This window comes from Dasypus novemcinctus, chromosome 8, assembly GCF_030445035.2.
Source record: "Dasypus novemcinctus isolate mDasNov1 chromosome 8, mDasNov1.1.hap2, whole genome shotgun sequence".
Taxonomy (NCBI): domain Eukaryota; kingdom Metazoa; phylum Chordata; class Mammalia; order Cingulata; family Dasypodidae; genus Dasypus; species Dasypus novemcinctus.
The window spans coordinates 125,838,824-125,859,422 of record NC_080680.1 but is presented as its reverse complement, the minus strand read 5'-3'; the positions used below and the strand labels follow the sequence as shown (position 1 = coordinate 125,859,422).

General features: G+C 63.4%; 1 protein-coding gene and 1 long non-coding RNA gene across 5 annotated transcripts in view; one reads left to right on the top strand and one right to left on the bottom strand.

Annotated features, from left to right (window-relative positions):
* VAV2 (vav guanine nucleotide exchange factor 2) overlaps positions 1 to 20,599 on the bottom strand; it is a 180,508-nt gene that overhangs the window by 132,323 nt on the left and 27,586 nt on the right. For all 4 annotated transcript variants that reach the window (XM_058302647.2, XM_058302648.2, XM_058302649.2 and 1 more), the window contains exon 2: positions 12,570 to 12,686. In XM_058302647.2, coding sequence (XP_058158630.1) covers positions 12,570 to 12,686 — 117 coding nt within the window. The remainder of the gene's footprint in view (positions 1 to 12,569; positions 12,687 to 20,599) is intronic.
* LOC139439529 (uncharacterized) lies at positions 7,429 to 12,573 on the top strand. Its single transcript, XR_011649519.1, has 3 exons — positions 7,429 to 7,542; positions 8,011 to 8,258; positions 8,998 to 12,573. It is a non-coding gene; the product is annotated as an uncharacterized lncRNA (long non-coding RNA).

Below are 20,599 nucleotides of genomic sequence, written 5' to 3'. Positions count from 1 at the left end.
CGTGTCCAGACCCCACGGCAATGAGACCCACCCGGACACCTCCTCAGGGGACGGCTGCCGCGAAGACCCCGCGAGACCCTGGCCACGAGACCCCACGTGGAGCGAGACCCCATTCAGGGCAAGGGGACACCCTGGTTGCCTCCAGGCAACAGGCTTCCGACTGACCCCTCCGACTAGCAGGTGGGGATGGAAGGCAACCAGTCAGCCGCAAACAGCTGGGCCCTCCCCAGCATTAGGACGGGGAGGGGCAGAGGGCCTAAAAGCCTCCCCGGGGGTCCCTGTAGGAAAAGTTGAGTTTAATTTTCACAAAGGGGAAGCCAGAGCTTAAAGCGGGGAGGGAAAGGGGTTCTAGCGGCTTTGCTGCTCCAGGAATTTGAAAAGTGGCTCGGAAACGAGGGAGGGCCAATGGTGAGAAGTGAGGGCGGGGCCAAAGCGAGAAGGGCCAATGGTGAGGAGTGGGGGCGGGGCCAAAGCGAGAAGGGCCAATGGCGAGGAGTGGGGGCGGGGCCAAAGTGAGAAGGGCCAATGGTGAGGAGTGGGGCGGGGCCAATGGTGAGAACTGAGGGCGGGGCCAAAGCGAGAAGGGCCAATGGTGAGGAGTGGGGGCAGGGCCAAAGCAAGAAGGGCCAATGGTGAGGAGTGAGGGTGGGGCCAAAGTGAGGAGGTCAATGGTGAGGAGTGAGAAGAGCAGGGCCAAAGCGAGAACAGCCAATGGTGAGGAGTGAGGACAGGGTCCAAACGAGAAGGGCCAAGGGTGAGGAGTGAGGAAGAGGCCAAAGTGAGGGGGCCAATGGTGAGGAGGGCAGGGCCAAAATGAGAAGGGCCAATGGTGAGGAGGGGTGGGGCCAAAGGGAGGGGGCCAATGGTGAGGAGGGGGTGGGGCCAAAGTGAGAAGGGCCAATGGTGAGTGAGGGCGGGGCCAAAGTGAGGGGGTCAATGGTGAGAAGTGAGGGCGGGGCCAGAGTGAGAAGGGCCAATGGTGAGTACTGGGGGCGGGGCCATTAGTGAAAGGGGTGCCAAATTTGAAAATTGTGCCAGGAGTGAAAGCAGCATGGAACTCCCCCAGCCCGCTGGAGCGTAGAGAGAGCGCAGGAGCAGCCACTGAGAGCGACTGAGAGTGGGTACGGGGAGTTAGATCTCTCGGAGAGGCTGTAACCCCTGAGGTACCCAATCGATGGGGAGCAGGGGAGGGACTGCGTGTTAGGTTTAGGGTATAAAGACTACTGTTGCTCGTTGTTTGGCGCTGGCCATTTTATCCAGGTCGAGCGCCCGTTCTTGCAGATTGTTAATAAAACACTTTTCTCCTCCACAACCGGGTGAGCTTTGTTCTCTTGCAGGTGCAGCGTTCTTTCTAACAGTCCCCGCGTGCACGACTCACCCGCAATATGCCCGCATCCATGCCTCAGACCTGTCCGTGTGCTCTTTTGCTTTTGTGGTTTCTTAATAAACTCTCTATTCCCTTTCCATCCCTATGGCGGGCCCTTAAATTCTTCTATGCAGCATAAGCCAAGAACATAGACGCCCAGAACCCGGAGCCTTCCGCCCACACCGGGGTCACCGAGGAGCCCAGGCCAGCGGCCCGACATGCAGAGACATCCGTTCTTGCTGTTTGTGAGCAGGGTGAGAGCAGCATTCCCCAGCCCTCCTTCCCTCCCAGCCCCACGAGGTCGATGTCGCCATCATCCCCAAGTAATGGGCCAGCAAGGTCAAGGAGCATGCTCAAGGTCACACGTGGGATAAACCCAATCAGAGCTCAAATCTGCCTGACTCCAAAGTCTCGCTCTCAGCACCTGGGATCCACGGCCTCCAAACAACCCCAAGTGTAAGTATCTCTCTCACCACTTCACCCACTCCCTCTCTCCTCGGCCCTTGGGGTTCGTGACTCGCACCGCCTCAAGACAGGACCTCCTTGCTGTCCCAACTCCATGCTTGCCCACTTGAACTACGACTGCCTGGTGTTCTGGAACCTTCTATGGCACCACAGTCACCCCTGACTTGAGCTCCCGAGGCCACCCCGTGAAGCTGGTGCTAACGTGAAACAGAGGCTCTAGAAGCAGAGTGACCCTCGGGCCCACCACCGGTCAAGGGACCAGCTGGGCTCTGCATCGAGTCCACGCGCCCCGAGGACTCTAGGTCCTTTACTCGGCCCACGGCACAGGTGGAACCCAGGCGCCCAGACTCCCAGCCCAGGGCCTCGCTGCCCCGGCAGCTGGCAGGGCTGGCTGATTTCCTGCTTTTTTAAGCCACAGGTCAGGGGAAGGGAGGACACTGGGTTTTCCTTAAACATTTTTCCCATCTTGGGAGGGAGAAGGGGCACTCGGCCATTTCTGCCACCAGTTAAAGTATTTCCATCTAAGATCAGTGAGGAACGCAGAGTGGGAAGCGGCAGGGAGCCCACCGCCAGGTGGATGGGGTCTGCTCCAGGAAGCACCCATAGAACAGCCTGGTCATCCCAGGACGGAGCAGCGGGACCCTGAGTCCCACCCGCCCACCGTGCTCAGTGGAGCCCGGGGACAGCTTCGACTGGACTCCAGCCTGCCCCATCCAGGCACCTCGGTGGCCATTGACAGGCCTGGGGAAGGCCTGGCTCCACTCTCAAGAGGGGAGGAAGCTAACAGGTGCTGGTCCAGGTGTGACTCCAGCAGCTCAGACAGGTACCAGGGCCTGTGGCTGAGAGGCCGAGCTGAGATCTCGGGCTTCCTGGGGCAGTGCAGGTGAGCTCCCGTTCCCACCAAAGCCCACCGCCTGATTCTGGGGCCCTGCTCTCTGCAGCCAGGCAAGGGGACGGGGCGCCCTCTGGCCTCCCAAAGCCGGATGCCCTCTCACCCTCGTTCCCTGGGCGGTGGGCACACGGCCCCTGGCTGAGCTAAGCCTCCCCGGCTGTCCTCGTTGCCCAGTTCTGCCATCACCGTAACCCTGGAAGGACCCACCCACCTGGGCTCCGTGCCCCTCAGCGAGGGGAAGATGGAGACACGGCTTGGCGTGGCGGGCACTTTGCAGATGAGCTGGTCCCCGAGCCGTCTGTGGGCAGCTGGTCCCGGCTGCGCTGCCCGCCGAGACCCTGGCTCACGAGCTCAGCAGCACGCGCCCCGGCTGGGAAGGAACCTGACCGCGACGGGCCCTGCCCCAGCCTCGCCCACCACCCAACCTGAGCCCACCGGCTGGCCCTGGCCTGCCCACGGCTGGTCTGGAGCACATGGGGGCCGGCTCCCTCCTGCCCCAGCGAGTGCGGGCCTTCGGGGTCAGAGGGGACGGTGCCGACGGCAGGCCCCACTGCCGAGCCCCCTGGAGGCCGAGGGGAACTGCCCCGCGCCGCCTGCACCAGCTGCTCCTGCAGCTGCCCGGACAACCCTGGTGGCTCAGCACAGTGGCAGCGCGTTGTCCCGCGGTTCTAGGACCCAGAAGTCCAAAACCAAGGTGCCGGGGGGCCAGGCTCCCGCGGGAGGCCGAGGGGAGGCTCACCTCGCCAGGTGCCGGGGGCCCAGAGGCGCCTGCCCACACGGCCTCCACCCGCACGGGCCGTCTCCGAGGGCCTCCCAGCTCCCTCCGCCAGGACACCTGGCTGGCGGCTCATCAAAGGGCGCTCACCCCATGGCACCTGCAGGGACCCCCCTTTACAAAAAGGCTCCAGGGGTGCGACGTGGCATACCCTGGGGGGCTGGGGGCCACCACTCGACCACACCACCTAAGCCCCAGCCTCCGCGATCACCGGTCACCCTGGCCGCAGGGGGTCTTAGAACAAGCCTCTCCGTCCGCCCCCTGCCGTCCCGGGGGGCCACCTCCCCCTCCCCAGGGCGGCGCCGGGTCCCAGGCCTCAGAGTCCTACCAGCCTTTAGGAAAGACACTGGCGCTCTTTTACGACCAGGTATGTACACCCTGCTTTCTCTTTCCCCTACCCTTCCCAGCCTCCACCAGCTTTTTTGCCACAAACGTCAAATTGTCAGGCTGCAGCGGACACAACGGATGTCTCTAGGCACTGGAGAGAAACAACTAGCCTAAGAAAACTTAACTACCTGGGGACATTGACAAAAAAAGGTGTGCACCGGCTGCTCCACGAGCAGCTCGGGAAATTCAAGCTCCGCCACCCAGTAGGGGCTCAGGGACAGAGCCGACACGGAAGCGGGAATGGCCAGGCGCAAGGCTGAGGGGCTGCCCACGCAGGAACAGGGGCAGCCCCCACAGGCCCCTGGCCAGTCCAACTCCTGCATCACAGATGGGGAAACTGAGGTGCAGCAGCGGCAGAAGCGGGCCTGCCTTCTCCCCAGTGTGGTCGTGCGTGCTCCCAGGGCCGAGTCGTGAGGACAGCCACCACCGCTCGCCTGCCAGCAGAGCCTCTGTGTGGGCCTCTCCCCCTCTCACTAAGCCCAATGGCCTCGACCTGCTGTCCTCCAGGGGAGGCCCCAGGACGAAGGCCCGAACCCCTGGTCAGGCTCCGGGGCCAGCGCCCTCTCTGAGCCAACCTCCTTGCCTTCCCCGTGGCTGCGTGTCCTGGGCTGGGCGGGGACAGAGAGGCAGAGAGGGCCAATCCCGTGGCTGCAGTCCCTGCGGAAGGCGCTGGAGACCCAGCCACCTGGCCATAAACATATCAATTCCCCAAAGTGCTGTACGAGAAGCAGCTCCACAGACACGGGGCAGCCTGTCCAGACGCCCATGGCCCCTTCCCCATGCCCCCCGGCACACGAGCCCCTGCTTCACCACGGAGCTGCTTTACCAGGCCCCTCCTGCTGTTGTCAGGCCCACCGGACCCGCAGCACCGAGGAAGCAACACCTTCCGGAAACTCCCTCCATGCCGGGCTCTTTCCCTGGAGCACCTTTGGGCCCACGAAACATGGGACCAGCAGGTCCAGAAGCAGGTCCTGTGAGCTGCCCCCAGCGCTGACCCCCAGTATTAACCTCCCCGGCGCTGATGCCCCCATGTGCTAGCCCCAACTCTGAACCCCGTGCTACCCCTGTGCTAGCCCCAGCTCTACCCCCAGCACTGACCCCCCACACTAGCCCCAGGGCGGGTGTCGGCCCCATCCTGCGTCCAGCACGCCATCCCACCCGCCGCACCCCTGCAGGCCCGCCACCCGCGGACCAGGCTCCCTGGCTCGGCACCCAGCCCGCTGGTTTAGAGTTCTGCCACCACCCGGAAAGCCACCAGCACCACGCCCACGGCGGTGCCACTCTGCAGGGGTGACAGTCCCACCCTACCGCCCCAGGGCCAAGCGGACGCCTGCGGCCCCCGGCACTCAGGACTGGGAGTCGCCGCTTTCCTGGGGCCCCTGCCGGGCAAGCCTGGGGCGTCACAACAGGGACCCAGCCCCCGCCCGGCATGCGGGCCTCGGCCATCTCGCACGAGCGCCGCGGGCGAGGCCCAGCTCTCCTGGTGCACAGCGCCAGCCCGCAGGGACCGGACCCTGAAAGCAGAACGCCCGCCCCCTTCTCCCACCTGACGGCGAAGGTGGCGAGCGGCTCCCGCGTGGAAAGGGGAGAAGAGAGCGCGCCCCCAGCAGGGGCGACAGCACGGAGCGGCGACTGCGGGCTTCTCGTGACCGCGTGCGCCTGTGTCCACGTGTGGGTCTGCGCGGGTCTGCGTGGCTGTGCGCCCGTGTGTGTCTACTCGAGGGCTGTGTGCATCCGTGTGGGCCTCCCTGCTGTGTCCGTGTCTGCGTGTCGCAGAGGCCGCGTGTGTGCGTGTGCACACAGGCAACGCCTCTAGTTACCAGCTTCTTCCAGAGGAGGCTGAATAACACGCGGGTGCCCACGGGCACCTGAAGGGCAGAGGGGTCTCCAAGCAGACACGCGGAGATCCCGCGCCGCAGCCTCTGCTCTGGCCCTGCCTTGCCTCCCAGCGGGTGCGTTTTCATAAGTAATCAGTGCAGAGCAGGTGCTGTTAAAAGACCAGCGTGTCGGGGCAGCGCAACCGAACCCCACAGCCCAGCGCCTGAGAGGCGCCCCGACGGCGCCAAGGCCCCGCGCTGCGCAAGCCAGCGGGCGGACATCAGGGGCAAACGAGCGGCCCACCTGAGGAGGCAGGCATGGGTGTGCGCGTCGTGGCCCGAGGCTGCCTGCCACCTCCCTCCCCGAGCAGCCCGCACCTGGCACGCGTGTTCACAGAGGCAGACACACACGCTCACAGATGCAGATGCATGTTCACAGGCGCAGACACACGTGTTCACAGGTGCAGACACGCGTGTTCACAGGTGCAGACACGCGTGTTCACGGGTGCAGACACACGTTCACGGGTGCACACGCAGGCTCACGGGTGCGCACACTCTCACTGATGCAGACGCATGTTCACAGGTGCAGACACGCGTGTTCACAGGTGCAGACACGCATGTTCATGGGTGCAGGCGCGAGCCTGGGGGTGGCAGCCAGCGTGCGCGGCGGGTGGCAGCCTGTGTGCGCGACGGGTCCCGTGGGTCAGCTGACCTGGCCAGCGTGCCCCGACCACAGCCGCGGTGTGGATGGCCGAGCTGTGGACAAGCAGCTGTGGGCCTTCCCCAGCCTTGCTGAGAGCCAGGTGCAGCGGCTTCGGGGCTTGCGCCCAGCACGGCGCCAGGGGAGGAATAAACGGGGCCGCCCCACCCGCTTGTCGCAGCTCTCTGCCTCGACCCGGGGGCCCGGCAGCTGCCCTCCTGGCTGGTCACGCCGAGCCTAAGGTGCAGCCAAGCGGCCGGGCCCCACTGTGGACCTTGGGCTAGAGGGACAACACCGTGCTCCCCATCACGGGCGGTGACCCTCGGCCTGGCGAGCCCCTCCGCCCACCCCCGGCATCTTCCCAGCCGCCTCCCCCAAGACCGGTTTACTCCCATGAGCCTGAGTGCGCAGGGGTGACTCCAGGTACGCGGGGGCCACCGTGAGCCAACGCCAAGCTCCCTGCCCTCGAGCCGGGAGGCCGGGCAGGAAGGCGCTCAGGACAGAGCGCGAGCTCCCTGCCGAAGACACCGAGCGGGGGGCTCAAAGACCCCAGGTCACAGCCCCTCGGGGCCCCGCGAGGGCCGAGGGCCCGGCTCCAGCAAGGCAACGTGGGCCGGGCTGGCGTGCCCCCAGCATGCACCAGGGGCTGTCGCTGGGGATGAGGGAGCTCCCCTCTGGGCTCCGCTGTCTTCTCCTGAGCCTGAACGTCAGAAGAGAGCCTCAGAAACTCCCCCCCTCCCAAGGCACCAGCCGCCCCGCTGAGCCCTGCCCACGCCCCCCGTCCCCGGCCCTGTGATGCCAGACGGCCCGGAAGCAGCGGGGGAGGAAAACGGAGAAGCATCCGTGGGCCGTCAGGCGCGCAGGGCCAACGGGCCTCCCCGGCGAGCCCCAGCGGCTCAGCCCAAGGCAGGCCTGACACACGGGACGCCTCCAGGACACACGTGACCTGAGCCAAAACCCAGCGTCTTCATGTGACCCTGGAGAAAAACACCAGGGAAGGCAGCCAAAAGAGAAAAGCCACTTCCGGAATCCACGCTCTGGAGCCTTCAGTTCCTGCTGGAGCTTGCTGGGCGAGTTAAAAGGAAGAAAATGCTAAAAAAGCGGCGGCCCCCATTTCCTCGCCACACCAGGAACAGAGAGGTATTAGCTACATGGGGAAACTGAGGCACAGAATGACGTACTTGCAGGGCCCAGATCCAAACCCAGGTGGCTGAGAGAAGCCCCTGCTCTCTCCCGCCTGCCTCCCCCACCTCTGTAAGGATCGGGATGAGAGAAAGAGCTGGAAGGAAGGCACGGTGGCCTGCCTGGCAGAGGCTTCCCCGCCGCCCTTTAGGCACTGGCTGCACCCAGCTCCCAGGCTGCGAGGGTCTCCGGGGGGCCGTCTGTCCAGGCTGGGGTGTCGCCAAGGGCCTCCCTGGCTGCCCTGAGCCCTGGGGTCAACATGGGGGTCCCCCGACGGTGCCCCCGTGGGCTTAAAACAAGCTGGCTGGAGCCACCTGGGTGCCCGAACACTAGCCCCTTGGCCCTGCGTGGAGCAGCCCACCTGCTGCAGTGGCCCTTGGGCTCTGAGGCCACGGAGGAACATGCGGTGTAAACCCACCTCTGCAGGGAACACAGCTCTGCAGGGAACCCAGCGCTCCGTGCTGCTTTCCCCAGGAAGACGGATAAAGCCTTCAGCCTCCCTTCAGCACACGGAGGTTCTGTCGTCATCACTGGACGAGAAGCGCACGTTCCTATCATGACAGAAGCACCATGGGCTGGACAGGGTCTCAGAGCCCACTGGCCTCCAGGGAGGGACTCTCAGCATCACGTCCTCACTCCTCTCTCTGCCACTGGCTGCACAGCTGCTAAGCCAGGTGTCCCCTACAGCAACAACCATGTGACTTTTTTCCATATCTACTTCAGGCTTAAAATCCGAGAATGTTTGAATGAGGGATAGATGGATGGGTGGGTGGAGGGGTGGGTGGGTGAATGGGCGGGAGGATGGATGGGTGGATGGGTGAACAGGTGAATGGATGGGTGAGATGGTAGGAGGGTAGCTACGTGGGTGGATGGATGAATGGGTAGAGGGGTGGGTAAATAGGTGGATGATGAGTGGGTGGTGGGTGGATGGGCAGATGGATGGATGGGAGGGTGGGTGATGGGTGGATGGGTGGGTAGATGGATGGGTGGGTGGTGGGTAAATAGGTAGATGATGAGTGGGTGGTGGGTGGATGGGCAGATGGATGGATGGGAGGGTGGGTGATGGGTGGATGGGTGGGTGGGTGGATGGGTGGGTAGATGGATGGGTGGGTGGGTGGTGGGTAAACAGGTGGATGATGAGTGGGTGGTGGGTGGATGGGCAGATGGTTGGATGAGGGTGGGTGACAGACAGATGGGTAGATGGATGGGTGGGGGATGGGTGGATAGATGGACGGGTGGGTAGGTGGACAGGCAGATGAGGGATGGGTGGGTGGGTAGGTTGGTGGGGGGAGACAGAGGATGGCTAGATGACGGATGTGATGATGGATGGATGGAGAGGTGGATGGGGGGATGGACGGATGGATAGGTGGGTGGGAGATGGACGAATGAATAAATGCCCTCTTTCTTCCCAAGGAACGACGCCAGCCACATGAGGGACGCGGGAAGCTGAGAAGCCGCTATTTAGAAAATGAACAAAAATTCCGAAGCTGGAACAGTACAAACCCTCCTAATAGAAAAAAAAAAAAAAAGAAAACTCTAAGCCCCAGGACAGCCTTAGACAAAGTCACCAGTTACTCCCTAACGGTCACCCTGCATCCCAGAGTGTAGACAGCAGGCACCTGGGCAAGGAGTCAGAGAGGAAAGAAACGCTTGCCCCTCGCATCCCGGGCCATGCCCACCTGCCCTTGGCAGCCCACCGTGAGTCGACCCAAACCCTTTCCCACTAACCGTAGAATAAGCCTCAGAATCATTCTCAACACAGGCCCCAGGCAGGAACTGGTTGGGACCACTGGCGCTGACCCTCAACACACCCTTCCCATCGCGGGCGTCCCCACGCGGGACACGGCAGGTCAACTCTGCGCACCACGGAGCCTCGTGCTCGGGGAGGGAAAGGCGCCTTCGCCCCCTGGCACACTCACCACAGCTCACCAGGCTGGGAGCACGGAGCGAGGGAAGGCGCCGGCGGCCACACCTGGGCCCTCGCGGGGACCCCGCACACGGCCGGAGCAGCGGCGCGCGTACCCCCTGCCGAGCTCCCGGAGGGCAGGAGCCGATCTGCGCCCGGGCGCCGCGCAGGAAACACACCTGGGCAAACACACGGGTGCCGCGCAGTCGCCGTGCCCAGAGGGCAGATGCGAGGGCCTCTCCAGGCCCATCTTCGGGGGCGTCCTCAAGAGGGAGATGCCCGCAGCAGCCCCGCCCGGCCTCGCGCGCTGGGAGCTGGGGGCCACGCGCGTCCGACGCCAAGCGCACCGTGGCCGCCAGCGCGGCGGGGGGCAGGGCTGTCTGTGTTCGGTTCTTCCAGGGGGAGCCCGCCCAGGGACGCCAGAGGCGCGCGCGAGGCCAGCGGCCGGACTCTGGATGATGCCCCACGTGCCCCCGCAGGCCGCGCCGCCCGGTTCAAACTCCGCGGCAAGTGCTCGGCAGGTCATCCCAAGAAACACGAACAGGGAAAGGGCACCGCCGACCCACAGCGGGGAGAGGAAAGAGGCGCCTCGGGCTCAGCGGGCGGCGGGATGGGCCCCCTGGGGTGGCCCAGCGCCCCCGGCCCCCGTTCTCTGCGTCCCCGTAGCGAGAGGACGCGGCTGGGACGCGGACAGAGAACGACAACACGTGGCCCCCGAGAACCCCACGCACGGGACGCCCTCCCCTCGACAGGCCTGGTGGGGACCTCGTCGCCGCATGGTGGATGGGGCTCCAAGACCCCGAGTCCCCCGGAGCAGCGGGGGGGGGGGTGCTCCCCCAGGCCCGCAGGGTCCAGAGCCCACGAGCTCTCACGACCAACGCCGCCGGCGTTACAGCTGTGAGAATAACAAAGGAAGAGAAAGGACGCGAGCGCCATGAAAGTCTGGGTGCGTCCCCGCCGCGCCAGGGCCCAGTGGAAAGCCTGCGAGGCGCCCCGGGCTGCCCCTGCCCCTCCTTGAGCCCTGGGGACCCCGCCGCGCGGCCCGGGGCGTCGGCGCAGGGCCATCGCTTCTGGCCCCAGACCCCACGCCCTTCCCCTCGGTTCCGAGCCACTGCCCCGTCCTGGGCCTGCAGATGCCCCCCGCGTGGAGAAGCACCGCCGTCGGCCCCTGTGCGAGGCGGGGGTGGGCCAGGGGCCGGCAGGAGCAGCGGCCCCCGGCGCCCCCACGGGTCCTCCCCTGTGGCGGGCGCCGTGCACCACGGGGCCAGAGCCGCGCTGTGGCAAACTGCCCCTGGAACCAGGAGCTCCCCGCGCCACGGCTCAGCCACAGAGCTGGCGGCCACACGAGGACGGCTTGATGGGGGTTGCTATCCGCCTCCCGTCCTGCATTTGGCTGCAGCAGATTCAAAGCAAAACGCAAGTATCGGCGACAGCTCTGCATTTTAACTGCTGCCCGAGGAGCGGGTGTGGCCGGGATCGCCCTGTCTGCTTCTCTGTACCGTTATTTTAAACACTGGTTGTGTGTATGAGTGCGTGTGAGCGTGTCTGTGTAGACATGAATGTGTGTGCAAGAGTGTCTGTGCAAGTGTAAAGGTATGACTGCATTAAGTGTGTGGGCAAATACATGCATTTGTGTGTGAACGTGTATGTGTGTGAACGTGTGTTACTGTGTGTCTGTGCACGTGGTCTCCGAGGGCGCACCTGTGCACGTGCAAATGTGTGTACATGTGTGTATGTGTGTCTGGGAGCTAGGAAGGCCTCTTGCCTTCGCTGGTGGGAAGGGAAGCCAGCGCAACCCCGCCGCACCCCACCCGCACCCTTGCCACGCCCTGCCTGCACCCCAGCTGTGCCCTCACCACGCCCCGCCCGCGCCCCGGGCAAGAGGGTGGCCTGGCCCCGAGCGCCACGGCGCCAGCCTCTGCTTGGCAGCAGGACGACTCGTCGCTGGAGAGACTGGGTGCGGCCCAGGACCCGAGCGGTTCAGGAGGGTGGGAAGAGGTCCCCGCGCCCCTTTCCCGAGAACGCCAGACTGAGGAGAGTGCCGGGCCCGGGGGCTCATGGGGCAGATGCAGAGGGCGACGGGCACGTCAGGGCGCTCCAAGCGCGGGCCCTCAGAGCTGACTTCCCGGCCTTGCTGAGGAAACCCGCCCCCCCCGGCTCGTAAATCACGCGCCCGCGTCCCTTGGCACCCCGACGACGGCCAGGCAGGGCTCCCGCCGGCCCTGGGAAGTCCACTCCTCAGGGAACCCCGGCAGCGGTGGCCTGCAGAGCCTGTGCTGGTGGCGAGAAGGCCGAGCAGCTCGGGGACGTGGGAGCACCAGGGCCACACCGGCGCCACGCCGTCCACACAAACCACCGGGAGGACGCCGGCCTCCGCTTCGGCGATTTAGAAGGAGCCACTCGGACCTGCCACCCCCTCGGGCGACAGGCGACACCCCCCCTCCACACCCTGGCTGGCCAGGAAGCCACGAGCGGGCGGTGCCTCCCCAGGCCCTTTGCACCTGCTCTCGGCAGGGCTACAGCAGGACAGCTGCCGGTGACCACGGGGAGACTTCTGGGGTTGTCTGCGTGGACTCAGGGGACAGCCTTGGGGTCCTCGGGGTTCAGTCAACGTCCCCAGCCCCACCCTGGCCAACACCTGCCCGGAGCCGGAGTCAACTCTGCTCCTTCCAGGTACGACCGAGACGGCTCCGTGGGCGGAGCGTACAACCATCGCTTCCCCTGCGTCGGCTCGGCCGGCCCCTGTGGAGGTGGGCGTCCGTCCCCGGGGGAGCCCCCAGCTCTGCGGCCGCCACGCCCTCTCCCCCTCCCTCCTCCCGGATCCGCGAGGCCCGACTCGGCCCTGGAAGGCTCCAGAGGACAGCGGGGCGCCCGGGGCCGACAGCGGCGGCCCCGCCTGCGGCCCCGGGACGCGGGTCGGCCTTTCGCAGCCTCCGGGGGGGACACAACCCACCGGCACAGGCCGGAGCTGAGGGCGGGCATGGCAGGCCCCCCGCGCTGCCCCCAGCTGGCCCACCCGCCGCCAGGCAGCACGCGACGCCGCGTCTCGGCAAACCAGGAGCAAAGGGAAGCCGCTCACCTTCCCGAAGTCCCGGACATCGAAGAGGTCGAAGGGGTCGAAGAGCTCGCTGTTCCTTAAGCCAAACTTGTCGTGGCAGACTTTAAGGAAGGTGCGGATGTTCTTCAAACACAGGAACTAGAGAAGAGAAGGAAAAACGGTGAGCACTGCAGAGACGGGACGCGGGCTCGGCCCAAAGGATACAGCGTTCAAACCCCGGCCTCCTTGACCCACGTGGAGCTGGCCCACGCGCAGTGCTGATGCGCGCAAGGAGTGTCCTGCCACGCAGGGGTGTCCCCCACGTAGGGGAGCCCCACGCGCAGGGAGTGTGCCCCGTAAGGAGAGCCACCCAGCGCGAAAGCAAGTGCAGCCTGCCCAGGAATGGCGCCGCCCACACAGAGAGCTGACACAGCAAGATGACGCAACAAAGAGACAAAGATTCCTGTGCCGCTGACAGGAATGCAAGTGGACACAGAAGAACACACAGTGAATGGACACAGAGAGCAGACAACTGGGGGGCAGAGAAGGGGAGAGATAAATTTTTTAAAAATCTGAAAAACATAAAAAATAAAAAAAATTAAGCTGCAGTGGCTAGAACAATGCCAACAGCAGCCGACGCCTGCCTGAGGGGTCCCCGCAGGCACAAACGGGCTCTGGGGGCTGAGGGCCACCACGTCCCCGGGGAGAGGCGCCACTGGACAGAACCAGGGAGCGGGTTCCTCGCCGAACCGCGGCGGGCCCGGCCTCCCCGCCCCACGGGGCTGCAGTCCCCCCGAGGACATGCATGCATTGCCCCTGCTGCCCCCAACGCCCCGGCAGCACCCCGGCTCGGGGGTTCGCAACTGTGAACGGGCTTCCCGGCACCTTTCACCTCCAGGTCACGGCAGGACCCAAGCGTGCTGGCCACTGGTCGGCCAGCACGGCGCACGCACACGCCTTCCCACGGCACAGCCCACCCCTCGCTCGCACGTGACGAAGCCAACCGCCAGGGCCACCCAGGGGACCCGCCACGGGGCTGGTGCCTGCATCAGAGGGCCAGAATCTGCTCCAGGCCTCGGTATCCTCCCAACGAGCCCCTGGCTGCCCTGGGCTCGGCTGGTGCAATGGGGGCCGGGGGAGGGGTGGCTCTTCTGACCTCGTGGAGACAGAGAGGAAGGCGGCAGCAGGCGAGGCGGCCCGAGTGCAGGCTCTGGAGCCATGCGGGCCTTGGGTTCGAATCCCACCTGCCGGTGCTAACTTGCAGGCTCGGCCCCACCGGGTTAACTGCGTAAAGCGAGGCGCACGGAGCGAGCGCCGGGTCGCGGGAGCCCAGGGCCCGCCAGGCCGGCTCGGCACACTCGGGCAGGGCCTGAGAACAACCAGCTCAGGGGCCAGTCGCCCCATCGAGACCTGCAGAGAGGCTGCCCCGCCCCCAGCCACTCGGACGGACGACAGGCCAGAGACCTCAGGGCAGGCTCAGCCTCGCGCAGGCTGCACCAGAGCTCCCAGATGCCAGCAGCACCCCGAATCCCTGGGGGCCCCTCCACAAGGGGCCCGGGGCTGGCTGGGACCGCTCACTGCTCATGGGCAAAGCGGGCTTGTTTGCTGTACCATTCTTTCTTATCTTCATCTGCTCTGTCTCTCCTTCTCAGTACACAGGCATCACGTGGTACATATATATGGTATGTGAGCATCGCATAGATAAATACAGTACATGGGTACACTCAGTATGTGAGCATGATGTCAGTAAATACGGTACATGGGCATCATGAGGGTACGTGTATGTGAGCATCACGTAGGTCAATACGGTACGTGGGCATCACGTGGGTACATACGGCATATGAGCATCATACAGGTAAATATGGTACGTGAGCACCACGTGGGTGCACATGGAACGTCACATGGGTGCGCTCAGGATGTATCACGAAGGTAAATATGCTATGTAATATCACGTAGGCAAACAGGGACATGAACATCATGTGGGCACGAACAGTATGTGAGCATCACATAGGTAAATATGGTACATGGGCATCGCGTGGATACATACGGCATATGAGCATCACATAGGTAAATACGGTACGTGAGCCTCGTGTGGTACATACAGAAAGTGAACGTCATTTGGGTACACTCAGTATGTGAGCACGATGTCAATAAATACGGTACCTGAGCATCATGTGGATACAAGCGGCATGTGAGCATCATGTAGGGAAATACGGTACGTGGGCATCACGTGGGTACGTACGTGTATAAGCATCATGTAGGGAAATACGGTACGTGGGCATCACGTGGGTACATACAGAATGTGAACCTCACATGGGTGCGCTCAGGATGCGAGTGTCATGAAGGTAAATTCGGTATGTGAGCATCACGTAGGTAAAGGCGGTACGTGGGCATCATATAGGTAAATACGGCATTTTTCACATCACGTGGGTATGTACACACACAGTTTTTTCTGAACATTCCAGACATGATGCTCCTTCACCCTAAACACGTTAGCGTGTACCTCCCGAGAACAAGGATTGCCTCTTCCAGAACCACAGAGCACTGCCAAAGTCAAGACATCAGTACGGATACCTCACACCTGCGGACCTTCAGACGTAAAGATAAAGAACGACACAAATGTCCTTAACAGGAAAGAAAAAGATCTGACACCGGGTCTAATCGTGGATCTCACATTTTTAGTTGCCACGTCTCTTTAGGCTCCATTAATCTCTTAGAAGTTTCTGGGACAACAGGAATGGTCAGAACAGCGCTGTGCAATTTGGTAGCCACTAGCCACATGTGGCCACTAAGCCCTTAAAAAGGGGCTGGTTCAACTGAGCAACTAAATTTTTAATTTAATTTTCATAGCCACTTGTGGCTCATTTGGACTCCTCACTTCTTCCTCTTCCACGACCCGGACTTTTTTAAGGAACATGGACTAATTATTATGCAGAATGGCCCTCGACTTGGCTCTCCTTGAATTAGATCTGTGTTCCCCGTTTACGTCCAGCATGCCACGGAGCTGTGTTCTCTGAACGTGACCCCAGGAGATGCAGGGCATCGACTGATCCCATCTTGGAGGCATTAGCTTTGGTCTCTTGGCTAAAGCGATGGCTGCCAAGTTTCTCCACTGTGAAAATACCCCTTTTTCTCAAGGCATGAACAAGGAGGTACTTTTGAGAGTTCCTCGTCAAACCTTCACCCACCCGTTTTATGGTTCACAGGTGAGTCGTGCCTGAATCAATCCTTTCTCTGATGGTTGCCAAATGGTGAGTTTCCAATTCCATCACTCCTTCCAAGTTTACTGGCTGACGTCCTTCTTCTCCACTTATTTATTTATTTTAAAAGACTATTTATTTATCCACTCCCCCTGCAGCTTGTTTCACTGTCTGTCCTCTGTGCCCATTCACTGCGTGTTCTTCTGTGTCTGTCTCCCGTTGTTGCATTATCTTCCTGCGCCAGCTCTCCATGGGCCATCAGCTCTCCGTGGGCCATCAGCTCTCCGTGGGCCATCAGCTCTCCGTGGGCCATCAGCTCTCCGTGGGCACGGGCCAGCTTGCCCTCACCAGGAGGCCCCAGGACACGAACCCAGGGCCTCCCATACAGTAGACGGGAGCCCAATCGATTGAGCCACAGCCATTCCCTCCGCTTATTTTTTATTCAGTTATTTATTTGTATCAGTATGGACTTGGGGAGTCCTCCTTATTCAACAGGTTACAATAAGGAGGCCCTATCATTACTTATTTTGATGCTCAAATCACCCCAGATTTGGCTGTGGGAGCCCCTTCAGGCTGGCTCCTGTAGCCTTCTGGCGTGTCTTCACTGTTCCCTGAGCATGTGATTACTCCCTGGCACGAGACGTCCTTGGCTTCCTCATCCAGTACTGAAACCAGCCGCTTCTCCAAAGAGCCCGGGTACCACTGGGAACGGCACGTAAGAGCCAGGAGCTGGGTGCTGGGCGTGTACGTGGCTAATGGCCCCTGCCATCCCCCCCAGGCCCGGGGAAGGCAGAGCTAGGTGTCCATCCTGTATATAAATGCGTGTATTTCACATCCACATCCACACTGACACCTCCAGTTCCCACCGACGGCACGGGGCTCCCTCACTGTCATTTCCCATCTCCGCGTTTTCAACTCCCTTCTCTGACAGCGCGAGGCCCAGAGCCAGGAGCCTCAACATGCTGTGATTCCCTCAGTCCTAGAATACGCCAAAAGCAATTCCAGAATCTCTAACCCACAGCCCGGAGAGCAAGCGCCATTCGTCTATCATTCCTTCTGTCTCCAGCCACAGCATCATATCCAAAGTGACATGTGTGCGGTGACGGCTTCCATTTGCACCCAGCTGCTTCGTGCGTTTCTAGCCGCCCTCCACAGTGGGATTCTGCCGCCGTCCCTGTAAAATTTACTTTGCTGTACACATGTATTTTGTGCACGTAAAACAGTCACACGGTTCCCAAAGTCAGAACAATTCACAAAGGCTCACGATTCACCCAGGGGAGCGCGGGCCCCCTCCCGTCCCATCCACCCGGCCCCACCCCCCTGGGAGAGCGGCAGCTCGGGCTGACCGCTCCCCATCTCTGTCCGCAGGGCGTTCCTAATTCCCTTGTTTGGTGAGCACGGGCGGCCTGCTACGCGCTTGGCGCCCTCCCTGCCTTTCCCACTCAGCACGATGCCCAGCAGTCCACGGGGCACGCCTTGCTCTTTTTCACAGCTGCGTAGGGCTCCGTGGCGGGGGGGGGGGGTCCAACCGCTCTCTGGAAGCTTCTGAAGACACAAGTCCACGGACGAGCTGTGGAAGGGGCCGGTGTTGGGCTCGTCTAGTCCCCGAGCCAGCACAGGCGCCCTCCCGGCTCTAAGGGGCTTCGAGCGCGCCCACAAGTATTTTATCGCAGCCTGGTTCCGCTTCACGTCCCAGCACATCGCTGAATGTGGCCGCGTCCTGGCTGCATCCTCCGCGGTGCTGCCCCGTCTCCCGTCTCAGGCACTCACAAGTGCAAGCCGGGGGGCCACTCCGCAAGGCCCTGTCCTGGTAAGAGAGGCGAGGGGTGGGGGACGTCATTTCCAGCGTCCCGCCTCCCACCTGCCGGCGGGTCTCGAGGGCGGGGTCTCGCGCTCAGCCATCCTCCCTGGTGCCTGCAACACGCGCACTGCACGGTTGGTTTAGGGGTGACGGTCACAGAACCGAAGACCCCCGAGAACGCTCGCACGGGACCCCCCGCGTTAGCCCCTCTGGGCCCGACGTCTGAACCCGCCGCCTGGCTGCGCAGCCCTGGCCCTGCCGGAGCACCCGGGGGCTCTGGGCTCCCGCCCCCCATGCTTGCCCGGCCGCCCTCCCCGGCCGCGCAGGCCCCGCCCAGCCCTGCCCTGCTCTTGTTTTGCACATCGTGCGTCTCCCATTTCCACTAAGTGCTTATTTTCCTTCCCCCGAGCCTCCCATTTTTAGAGGTAATTACACAGGCCCTGCCCACAAACGTGGCTGCAAGGCCAAGGCTGCCCGTCGTGGCCGCGAACCGGCCCGGGGCCCTGCGGAGGACACGGCGTCGCCCACCCGCCCTCGGCCGCTCTGGCCGGCGAGGGCGCAGTCGGCCCAAACACCGAGAACCCTCGGGGAAACTGAGCCACGCCAGCGGGTTCAGGCTTCAGTGCCAGCGCCCAGACGGGGCAACGCCTGGCGTGAGGCACACGGCGTGGGGGTGGCCGGTGGCCCCGCGCCCCCTTCCAGGTGCCTGAGCTCACAGCCGCCCCTAGTGTTCACTCCTCACCCTCTAACTCTCCCCATTACACGGAAGGAAACTGAGGCACAGGAACGTTGAGGACTTATCACTCAGCTGGAAAGTGCAGAGCTGAGAGCCGAGCCAACGCTCACCCCCGGGAGTCTGGCTGAGTGACAACAAAATGGGTCTGTCCCCAGAAACCCGGCCCCTGACAAGGGCCCGGAACCGAGCCGGCACCCAGGGGCACTCTGTGGGGGCGCGGCAGCCCCCACCCAGGGCTCAGGCCTCCCCGCGCCCTGACAATGTCCCCGGGGATGCGTGCCGTGGCGGAGGCGGGGTGGGGGCGGCGGGGGGCTGAGTCCTGGAAGCGCCAGCCTCTCTTCCCCGACTCGGGGCTCATCAGGGTGGAATCTGATTAGCGGGACGGCCGCCGGCGCCGTCTCCCCAGCCGGGCAGCACTGGCCCCCACCATCCACTGTCATCTGTCGCCGGGGGTATCACGGCGGGAGAGACGGAGAGACCCCGCGACCACGAGCCCGTGTCTCCAGGGAAGGGGCACCTGCAGGACTCGGGGGCTCCGACACGGTGCCCGCCGGCGGCCCCGTCAGTGGCCTGGAAACCAGCTTACGGGGACGGCAATGCCGGGGTCACCGCGCTCCCCACCCCCCCAAAGGGGTACCTGGGTGGGGGTGGCCTCCAGTCCCCGCGACCCGCCCCCCACGCCTCGCTTGGTTCTCTCTCCCACCACCCGGGCCGTGCCGGGGCCCAATCTGGGCCGGGCGGGAAGGGATGGGGTGGGGGGGGTTGGGCCAGGGGCCTTCCAGGGTGTCCAGCTCGGCCCGCGCCCCCGGGTCCCACACCCCCCGCCAGGCGCAAGAGGACGGGTTCCATACGACGCCACTCACAGGAGCCGTCCAGAGAGGAAGCCCACAGGCAGGGAGGAGGGAGGAGGGCGCAGGGCAGGCGCGGGGCGCAGGGCAGGCACTGGGCGCGGCGCGTCACTGCCGGGGCGTGTGGGGCTGCCCTGCGGGGCATGGAAATGCTCTGGAACCTGATCATGGCGGTGCTGGCGCAGGACTGTGAGCGCCCTTTGAGCCGCTGAATTGTACACCTGAGTCATTAAAATGGTGGCTTTTATGTCACACACACCAAAAAGAAATAGAAAATCAAGCATACGACTCTGGGTCTTTCCGGGAGAGGCACAGCTGTCCTTATCTGCACCTCACGCTCTACAACAAAGGCTCAGAAAGCGTCCACGGACCCCAGGGAGTTTTCTGGCACTATTTCAGCTCAGGGCACCAGAGCGGCCCTTGACACAAACGGTAAGTGGCGCATCCAGAAGCTTCCGGTTGGAATGCTATTAACTCCCCGGGGCTCCACGCCGAGCTGAGCCGATCAAAAGCTCTGACTGGCAACTGAGGATATCTTTGATCAATAAGAAATGGGGAAAGGAATTAATTCCTTGTTTTATTTATGGCATCCTCCTTCCCAAAACCATTTAAAATGGCTTCATTACTATTTAATAGTTAGAGCTTGCTGGCGAGGATCTTTCAAATTTGGGGCTCACGGGGCAGATAAAAGGCAGCCTTGGGGTGACAAGCTGGCCAGACATTCCCCAGGGAGAGAGGCTGAGCTGTCTCGCTTGCCCTGGGTCCCCCGTATACCCTGGACGATGCCTGACCCACGGCCGGGGGCTCAGGAGCCGGGGAGTGAACAAATGAATGAGCGAACAAACGAGTGAACGAACGCCCCTGAAGTATCCTCAGGTGACCCCCGAGCACGGAGAGCTGCCCGAGGGCTGTGACCACGGCAGCTCAGAGGCGCCCAAAGGCCCCAGGAGAGCAGAGGCCGTGTGGGTGGTGGCGCTCACTTCCAGAAGCGGCTCCCCACAAAGCAGCGGTGGGACGTGGGGTCTGGCTATGGCCACCGCCCCTGCGCAAAACATGCTGTCCACCCCCTACGTGCCTGCCCACTGGGGTGCACTGCTCCCCGGTACCAGCCCCACTCACAGATGAGGAAGCGGGCACCGGGGACACAGGGCAGCACACCTGGCTTTGCCAGTCTAATGCCATGGGCACAGCGGCGACCCCCGCCAGGGCTGAGCGGCCCCCTCCCCAGCAGTGCAGGTCCCGGCCCTGGGCTTGGGGCTCGAGAAGAGACGCCCGGGCACGGCAGGTCCCAGGGGAGAGCTCGGAGCCGCCCCAGCCCACCCATGGCCCGGGCTCAGCAGGGAAGGGTCCCGGGAGAGTCGGGATTCAATGATGTCAGGGCGGCTTAACGTGAGAGCTCCCTCCCTGGGCCGCGCGGGAGCACCACAGGCTGGCAAGCGGAGGGGGCCGCCTCGGGGACCCACCCTGGAGACCCCTCTGCGCTCCGG